Source organism: Alnus glutinosa, chromosome 7 (assembly GCF_958979055.1).
Source record: "Alnus glutinosa chromosome 7, dhAlnGlut1.1, whole genome shotgun sequence".
NCBI lineage: Eukaryota > Viridiplantae > Streptophyta > Magnoliopsida > Fagales > Betulaceae > Alnus > Alnus glutinosa.
Window position 1 is genome coordinate 29,049,536 of NC_084892.1, and position 9,848 is coordinate 29,059,383.

A 9,848-nucleotide genomic window follows, 5' to 3' on the forward strand; every position below is an offset into this window, starting at 1 on the left:
TGTTATTAACCAAGCGATGATTTAACATGATATCTATAATTCACCTATCATTTCAATTAAATATTTCGCTTATTATGTCTCATTTATTGAGAGAAGGTTGAAGCCAACACGTAAAAGAGAAGACCATTAAAATATTAATTAAGTAAATGATTAAATTCACTTTTGTAAAAATCTAGTTCACGGGAAATCTCATATATGCATTTAACCATCATAATGAGTATGTTCTTGATGGAAATGTGTGGACCGCATTTTCCACTAAGATCTCGAATTGTTTTAACTTGAGAAATTTCCACCTTAATTCATATTCTTGTAAAGATTTGTAGAGTTTAATTTTAGGCCAAGTTTTCCTCATTAAAGAGTCACAATCTTAGTAGTATTACCACATATGGGACCCACGGTTCACCTACGAGGCAAGGTAGACTAACATTTATTTGGGCAAGTAAATCTTATATAGAATTTCTCACATTACATGCATAATTGTTGTGGATTCTAATCCTAAAGTAAATACTATATAGTGCTCCATGAATTACCTAGTTTGGTTAGAGAATCAGATCCTATTTTTATAGTGTGTTCATTCATTGGTAGTTTGAAGCACCCCTTGGTCATTAACACGAATTGTGCATCCAATTAATATTACATATCTAGCCTAAGAGAAGTCAAATGCAATTAGTAAGGAAAAAGCGGAGAATGGGTGAGCAAAAACCCGCGAACTTGCACTCCCAACCCCTTTCCGCTCCTAAAAACGCGGTTTTTAGTTTTTTTTTTACGAGTACGGGTTGGATTTTAACCAATCCATGCGGGGCGGGGCACAGGTTTAATCTTTTTTTTTTTTCCCGGATCCCCGCCCCTCCCCCTGTAAATTAAAAAAAAAAAAAAAAAACCCTAATTTTTAGTGTTAGAGCGCCGCCGCCCCCCAACCACCCCCATATATTTTATTTTTCTTCCAAATTCTTCTTCTTCTTCTTCCTGCGTCGTAGCACTTCTTCTTCTCTTCTTCTTTCTTTTTTTCTTCTTCTTCACAGAATCACAACCCCACTCTCATATATTTTCTTTTTCTTTTTCTTCCAGATTCTTCTTCTTCTTCTCTTCTTCTTCACAGAATCACAACCCCTCCTCTCATAGATTTTATTTTTCTTCCAAATTCTTCTTCTTCCTAGCGTCATAGCCCTTCTTCTTCTCTTCTTCTTCACATAATCTTCTTTGTTTATGGAGATCGGTTCTTAAATTTTTTTCTTTGTTTAAGTATTCTATACCCGCGGGGATCCCCGCCCCAACCACATTCGCCCCGCATGGATGTAGGGGGATTTTAGCGGGGTGTGGAGCCAAAAAATGGGCATCCCCGCCCCCTTGCCCCATGTTCAGCCCTACTCTTTAGAGACAACTGTGATTCGATCTCAAGTATTTCGCATTGAGGAAGTGCAATATTAATTATGTGTGTATATAAATTTTTAAGCACATTTTTTTACAAGTTGATTTTTAAGAGTGAATTATACGGACATTATACATCCACTAATTTGATCTCCGTAAAGTACATAGAAGCTAAAAGCAAGATTGACTTACGATAAGACCCATCATCATCAACTTGATGATTTACAACAAGAAGACCACAAAGACGAAGATATTAAAGAGAAAGAGAAATGTTTAGAAATAAAAAAAAAAAAAAATCACATTTTTATTCTTTTATTTTATTTTGTTGATGTGACTCAGTCAATCAGCCCTTGTTAAAAAAAAAAAATTAAACCAAATTGACAGTGCCACATTAACAAAATGAGATAAAAATGTAGTGTATAATATTATTTATAAGAAACCCTCATAGTGGAACAGCATGGGACAAAAGTACCCGTTTATTCTCACACTACCATACTCTAGATCCTTTAAAGGAAAAGCACTAGTCCATCAACCTCATTGTACTTGCAACAACAAGCAATAGATATATTACATAAAAAATAAGATTTACCCTGGTGGTTAGGGTTGACAATTCGTATTGGCGTGTTGAGTCAATTCGATATATGTCAACTCGATCACAACCTATTTACTTAAATTTGTGAAACTCTTTAACCCTGGCACGAGGTATTTAAATAAATGGGTTAACAAGACATGACCTGAATAACATATTTGATAAACAATTTGTGTTTGGATAATTTAACTGGACCCACATAACCCATTTAATAAATAAGTCATGTTGGGTTAATCCAAACACGACCCGTTTAACCGGTTTCAACCTATATATGAATTTACTTGCAAAGAAATTAATTTATAAACATGACCTGTTTAATTGGTTTCAACCTATATATGAATATACATGCAAATAAATAAACAAATTTTTATGAATTTTATATAAAAATAATTTATATGAATTTTAGCCTTTTTAAGGTTTGGTTTTTAATTTCTAAAAATTAATTGATTTAATTTGTACGAGTAATGCGAGTCACTCATAAGTTTAGCGGGTTGAATCGAGATTGATCCGAATCCGATTATACAAAACTTTAACCTACTAATTTTGTGTGGATTATAGTTGAGGAGTCTAACCCGTTTAACTCATACCTCAACACGGCCAGAACTTGACATGCGAACACGAATTGTTACCCCTACTTCCTTATATTGGGTCTTTCTTTTTCTTATTTTTTTAAACCTCAGAGAATGTGACTTTATGTGATCTTTTTAAGGTGTTACAACCTTAGTACTTAACCAATTTGTACACAAATACAAAACATATACCAATACCAATACAAGCCAAAAGGCATATAGCTATGATCATGGCTAACAGCCGTGGTACTAATATATACAAGCCCAATGCAATATTTTCAATGAGGGTAAGGCATCAATGCAAAATCAACTTAGGTCAAATCCTCTTCTAGTTCCTTGGCCTTCAAAGCATCCTTCACTCTCAGGAGAAGGGTGGTCTTCCTAGGATCCTACAGAACAGGAGATCGAAGTCAGAAACAACCCAGACAAAATAACAAACACTCACAAAGCTAGAAAATATGTCAAGAAATCAGGAGGGTATAAATGATGGCATGACGAATAACCAGGGGATCAAATGCCAATAGGACATCACTTCTTCTATCTGTCCCTGTGTTCATTATTTATAAAACGCTACAACTACCACCACCATACAGTAAAACAATAACCTAGTGGGGGAAAATAATCAATACCTGTAAAGCCACAGTGGTCTTTCCAACTAGGTGAGGAAAAAATATCATTATTTGTAAACATCTAAAGATATTGTCCCTCTTTCCCCCCTTTGATTAGGAAAAAAAAAAATATTGCCCCTCAAAAGTTCAATAAGGTCATCAAAGTAAGGATCTTAAGTAACTCTACAAAATTCAGGTTGCATAAGACTTCTAACTCACTCACTTCATAATCCAGACAAAGGAAAGCTAAGAAATTCAGATTTTAATGACAGAAAAAGTACCAGCGGGGTTATGCTATCAAATTCCCTGACAACACCAGTGAGTTTTGCAACATCTTCCTCCTCAACTGTGGCAGCCAAATCCTGACATGCGAGCAGCACTTCAGTTCAACAACTATGTAATTAAATGAAACAACAAAGTCCACTAAATTATAAACCAAATACAACATCAAGGTAATGATTGTCTATATTAAATAATTTCCTAAGAAGGACAATGTATTTAACCTGCAAAAAAAATATTAAAGCACATGTTATTTACTTATACAAACTCGACAGCAAAGATGAATACCAAGTTTTTTAACTGGCCTAGAAGTCACCACTTACAGCTAAAAATCTGTATTCCCGAGTTCTGGAAAAAGTTGGATCCAAATCCTGCACAATCGATTGAATACTTCTAAAGATATTAATTATAAGATCAATATCTCAAACGGTAACACAGTGGGAAAAGAATCAAACGAAAAAAAAGAGACAAAAGATGGACCTGATATCGGTCCAATGAGTTGGTAATGGCAACAATATCGCCCTTACACAACTGGCAGAGGCCAGCATTAAGAAGATGTCCTCTTACTCCATACTTCAGTAAGTTATTGTTGATTGACTGTCGAGCAATCTCTTCATATATCTCTATTGCCTTCTTATATCTGACAAAAACAAAGAAAATTTGATTGTACTCCACAAGTATATGCTTCAATATTCTATCTCATTTACTTCTCAGTTTTCACATGAAGACAAAAGATCTATATAAAAGTTGGGCAGTTTGTGAGGAGAATCTAATGGCACCATGATTAGAAAAGCTCCATATGACCAAAATGTGCAATACATTGGGATGAGAACTTCCCAATCAAGAGGAAAAGCAAAGATTCCCTACTGCCGGGGTCCACTAAATATTTTGATCAAAACCATTACTGTTGTTATAAATATCTACAACATTAGCATAGACCACTCACTGTTCAAGTTGAGCAGAAAATTCTGCAACTTTCTGCTTGCACTGGTTCGCAGAGGTTGTTGCTTCGGCACATTCAAAAAATTCAGCTGCCCGTTCATAATATACAAGAGCCTTCTCTATGTTTCGTTCGAGCTCATATAACTCACCAATTTCCTGAAGCAAACATGTAATAAAAATAAGCTGCAATTTCTTTGGCTTTAATGAATTCAACTTCTTACAAGAACCTAAAGCTACATTATAGATAAATATCCACGCAACAGTATACATCACCAGAACTGAAGATGAAAAGGTGAAAGAAAATATGCACAAGATGAAAGGTTGCACTAGAGTTCGAGAAACTAATAACAATTTCAAAGGATAATATACTAAACAATAATCAGGAAGACCAAAACATTTCAAATTGTACCTTGCAATATTTCGCAGCCATGTTGTGCCTTCCAATTTCCAGGAAAATATTCATTGCTTGGTCGAAGCATGATATGGCACCTGTAAAACTCCCGATACAAAAGAAAATTATGTTTATTTTCAAAACAGTTATTATGGAAGTAGAGATTGTGTTAAATCTTACGTTATTATGTTATTATGTCAAATATGACCTATTACATCTGAGTTACAGTTTCATCCCGAAACTTGAACCGAGCTGGTTTTGGTAGAAATGTTAAATCATAAAGAAAACATCATAGGCCTTGTTGGAACAAGTGGCTCATATTCTCTTGGGTATAGAGAGTAATACAAGAGTACTAGTATAGTGGCCAGTTGACGAAGCATTGCGATAGGATATTTTGGGGTTTTCCATATCTGTCCATACAGTAGGGTTTTGTTATAAATATGTTATACTATAACCTTAAATTATTATTGAATATAGCCACACTCCTGTGGATGTAGGCATATTGCCGAACCACGTAAATCTGTCTTGATTTTCTTTTGCTCTCTCTTTTCGATTCCATATTTATTCATCATTGTTGTGCACGGTAATAACAGGTCTGATTAAGCTTAACTAGAAATTTTACATATCCTTCAAAAAAAATATATAATAGTTGCAGATTTGAGAAGACAATGTTTGATAATAAAGCAAGTTCTCCCACTACATCCAACTCTGGTGAAGGAATCCAACTTGAGAGCCACTAGAAAACATAATGGAGCACATCATTCACTTCACACGTCGCTTTATGATAGTTTTACGGGAAAACTAAGGCTAAGCTAGTCCAAACCATGGGACTTAACATGCCAGCATCAAATAGAGCCTCCAAACTCCCTCAAGTTTTACAACAAAAAGGAAAAGTACCATACAAAAATCACCATCCGACAAGGTGAGAAGTGTATTAGAAAACAGAAATGAAAACCAATTGATGCCAATTAAGTAAAAATCCTATTTAAACGTTGTTATGATAGAATATTAATTAAATGATTGCATTTATAATTTCCTATCAATTTAAGCTTTGGGAATAACTAGTAATTCAACATGGTATTGGAGCTATAATCTTGATTTTGTATCCTAATGATATAATTTACCACACATGTCAATTAAATATTTCAGGTATCGGGTCTCAAAATTCGAGAGTGAGAATATTAGAATATTAATTTTAAATTTATCATTCTGTCGGTTTAAACTTTTCAGTTAACCATTGTTCAGTGACTTACCACTCTCATACTAACAAAACAACTGGCATCATAAAAATCCATTTATGTAATCCTAAACATATGCTCATGAGGGAACACGGAGTGCACCTTTTGACGATGTTTTCTTGTAGCAATTCGCCGCATTCACATAAGCCATGGCAGCTTCATGCTTGCTATCGGACTGCAAATAGCTCTCGCAAATTCACGGCACAGTTGGCGCAAACAGAAACATGAGATTAACTATATGACACCAAAAACAATTACCTTCAAATGGCAATTCGACAGTTTGATGAAAACCGACCCAGCTTTATCCCCTGAACAGAAATGTATATGACATATCAACATGCAAATTCCTTGACAATATTATCATTTACCTCTAACATCAACATACGTATAGCAAAAAATTTCCTGCATAACTTCACTCCTCAATAACTAACAAAGAAAAAGAAAAATTAATTCTCATATTTTTGTTTGCTTAGCCTGATAAAAGAAAATATAATATAAATTATTTTTCCGATGCTTTCTAGATAACCAAACGTACAAGATTTAGCGAGTTTAAAGGAATTGGCAGATTGTTCGTACAACTCGGCAGCATCTTCGAATTTGGAGCCGAATAAACCCCAGCCGTTGATCTTCTTATCCGCTTTCTTCTCGAATTCTTCTCCTTTCGCTGTGCGTTCCGCCATTTGCGATCGTTCTTGACTTTCCGTCAATTGCAGAGAAACGAGAAGGGGTGCAGAGGTATAAAGCGAGAAGCAAGAGAGGGAGGGACAGAGGGAGAGACACGCCAGGTGAAAGCGCGTGATGGCCGATGACCGTTTGGTGGAAAATAAACAGCATGATCTGCTTCTTCTTTTTTTAACTCTTAACGATAAATAATAATAATAATAATAAATAAATAAAAGTAAAAAAAACTCCCATTTTAGTTCCCACTCCCCATTTTACCTATGATTTTTGTGTCTGCCTCCGGTATCTTACGTTTCTTTCTTTCTACGTAAAATGTTTTTGTTGTTGAAAAATATTTCCAACAAAATAATTTAAAAAAAAAATTAATTTTAGTTGAAAACAGTTTTTGACACTTGGTTCGAACGGAAATTAGCAACAGCGGGAAACTTTCAGCAAACTTTGACGGTGGATTCCAGTGACCTCCGGTGGTGGGTGGTGGATTCCGGTAGTGGTATAAAATGAATTATAAAAGAGAGTGTGTGCAAGAAGGAAAGTTCAAATTCGAAAAAGGTTTAAAGTTTAAAAAAAATGAAATCATTTATAAAAAATTAAATAAGGTTTTTTGATTTGACCAAGATTTTTTTTTTCGTTCCTACCAAATACCGAAATATAGGGAAAACATTTTTTAGATACATTTTATGTTGAAACAAACGAAGCCTTAAAATATTTTAAGAAAAAATGCTACATAAGTTAGGACCGTAAAACAAGCTACAACATGTGTGTCGTAGTTTTTTTTACGATCCAAATTTAATTTTATAGTCTCACTTATTCTCATAAAAAAATTAGAATATATTTTGAACAGTTGAAAAAACTTCAACACATATGTTGCAGTTCTATCATTTGTAAATATCTTTAATTTTTATTTAATATGACATGGTTTTATAGTCACTTGTCACTTATTGCCATTAAAAAGTGAATAATATTAAAGGCCACACTTTTATCGCATCATTATTCTGTTATGCTGATGTGGCAATGTCAATCAGACATTATTAAAAAAAATCCAAAAGTTTATAAGCACTAATATGTTAACATTATGAGATAGTAATAAAATAAAAGTGTAATTTCTAGCTTTACTCTTTAAAAGTTAACTAATTAATATATAAAGAGAGTCATTTGATGACTCTCCAAACTTTATACAGTAATTTGATAAATTTTACCTTAAAAAGTGATTTAATAAAATATAAAACCTCTAAGACCATTAAAGCATTTTTCAAAAGATTTTCTTTTCTTATATCACCGTATTAATTAGAAGAGTGTTATTACTTGTATTATAGTTTTTAGTATAAATCTCTTACAAATTGACGTAATAATTCATATATTACTTACCACATGTACAAACTAGCATGTCAATCCACATGGCACTTACTATACTATTCACTAAAAATATGAGTTGCCACGTGGCCGTCCATGCGGTACTCATGTTTTATTTTTTATTTTTCTAATCAAGTACAAGGGGAAAGGGAAGAGTACATCAAATAAAAAAAAATATATATATAAAAGATGGGTAGAGTAACCCAACAAAGAACTCAATACGACCAATACAGTACATGCAAAATCTAGATTCTACGAGTAATTCTAACAGGAGGACTGAACCTTTTCTTGTGTCCTTTTAAATGTCACGTAACTTTTAAAATCGCTATTAGATCAAAATCTAATAATATTTCAAATTCAACAATAATTTTAAAAGTCATATAGCATTTGGAAAGACATAAAACAGATAGTGGCATCCTTATAATATTACTCAAATTCTAATTGGAATATGCCAAATAAATGGCTCAACTCATTAGATTCTTGACCCACTGCCCAAAAGGGGCCGCATGAATGGCGAATGGTAAGGGCATTCTAGAGGTGTATCGGCCCGAAACAATACCTATTGCAGCAAGAAGCAAACTCGAGACCCACAATAAAGAGATGAGCACTGGTAAGTAGCTGGACCAAAGCCGCACCTTGCACCTGTGTCCCAACTTCAGGGATCCTTGTCCGTACCTGCGCTGCCCCACTATATCGCACACACCCATCATCTGACGCCTTTTATTGCTTGGGCTTGATCACAGTCCTGCTAGAGCTGTAACAGAAAATCTGTCCGAAGTCAACTAAAGCCCAAAATTATCAGCCCGAGTCTGACTAAGCTACCTCCAAAGTAGCGGGGCCTTTGGGCCAAAACGCATACTCAGGCCCTTACGCCTCTCTCTATTTTTTGAAATTTACTTTTATTATTTTTTCCTTTGGGTAATTGGGTACCTCCTTTTTAATTTGAAATCAATGTATATACATCTTAGGCTTACTCTCTTTTTTTTTTTTTTTTTTTAAGTCGACTGGATGATCCTTTTCATTTTATTTGAAATATATTTCAAATAATATATATATATATATATATATATATATTTCTTATATTTATTTGAAGCCAACTGGATGATTAATCTTCTATATAGAGAAGAATCAATTCATGACTAAGATTAAATTTGACATATTTAATAATATATATATGTTGTCATGTTATTTGTTTCTTTTAAATAATATGGCACAACGTAAACTCTTAAATGCAATAAAACAAAATATAGACCATGAGTTCATCACCAATAGAAGCCAAAAAAAATAAAAAATAAAAAATTAGAGCATAAAATAGTTATTCTCTCATTTTCGTTTGAAATGGATCTGAATGCCTATAAATTTGCTACCAGCAATTCGAGCAGCAAATGTGAGAAAGCCTTTATAGCCTAGTTGCTTGAGCAGGTCGACGAAATTTTTGGAATTTGTTCAGACAAGTGGGTTCCGTAAAGGTTTTTTCACATTTATCATTCGAATTCAAAATTACTAGTAATTCGACAGCAAAATTATTAAACATCTCTATCTTTTTGAAACGGAAAAGATCCTATCCCCTTGTGTTAGAGAGTTATCTTGGATTCAAATGCTATGAAATCTTATTGACCCCTTTCCCTTTCCCCATATTTGAATAGAAAAAAAAAAAATGCTATGAAATCTACAAATGAAGATCAACTCAAGACTTCAACAAATCATGATAAAAATAGAATTGGTTATTCAAACAGTAAAATTTATCTATCTCATTTGTATTTTGAATTTCTCTGTAAACTTCAGTTTTCTCATGTAACAAATTATTCTATATATACAAAGCTTTAACCATGA

The 9,848-nt window shown here is 33.7% G+C and overlaps 1 protein-coding gene across 1 annotated transcript; it reads right to left on the reverse strand.

The window, feature by feature from the left end:
- Nucleotides 1-2,647: 2,647 nt before the first annotated feature.
- LOC133872220 (alpha-soluble NSF attachment protein-like) lies at nucleotides 2,648-6,815 on the reverse strand. The gene is made up of 9 exons (XM_062309668.1): nucleotides 6,520-6,815; nucleotides 6,243-6,292; nucleotides 6,087-6,159; nucleotides 4,765-4,844; nucleotides 4,360-4,511; nucleotides 3,894-4,053; nucleotides 3,737-3,784; nucleotides 3,416-3,496; nucleotides 2,648-2,915 (listed from the first exon to the last, which is right to left on the reverse strand). Exons 1-9 carry the CDS (start codon nucleotides 6,662-6,664, stop codon nucleotides 2,838-2,840), a joined length of 867 nt encoding a protein of 288 aa, XP_062165652.1. The 5' UTR covers nucleotides 6,665-6,815; the 3' UTR covers nucleotides 2,648-2,837.
- Between the last annotated feature and the right edge of the window lie 3,033 nt (nucleotides 6,816-9,848).

What these genes read in the sequence shown, in the direction of transcription:
- LOC133872220 (XM_062309668.1), bottom strand. Translation starts at nt 6,664, where the DNA reads ATGGCGGAACGCACAGCGAAAGGAGAAGAATTCGAGAAGAAAGCGGAT. An exon ending in CTTTAAACTCGCTAAATCTT is followed by an intron (nt 6,293 to 6,519) that starts GTACGTTTGGTT and finishes ATTTCTGTTCAG; the next exon opens with GGGATAAAGCTGGGTCGGTT. An exon ending in TGGCTGCGAAATATTGCAAG is followed by an intron (nt 4,512 to 4,764) that starts GTACAATTTGAA and finishes TGTTTGCTTCAG; the next exon opens with GAAATTGGTGAGTTATATGA.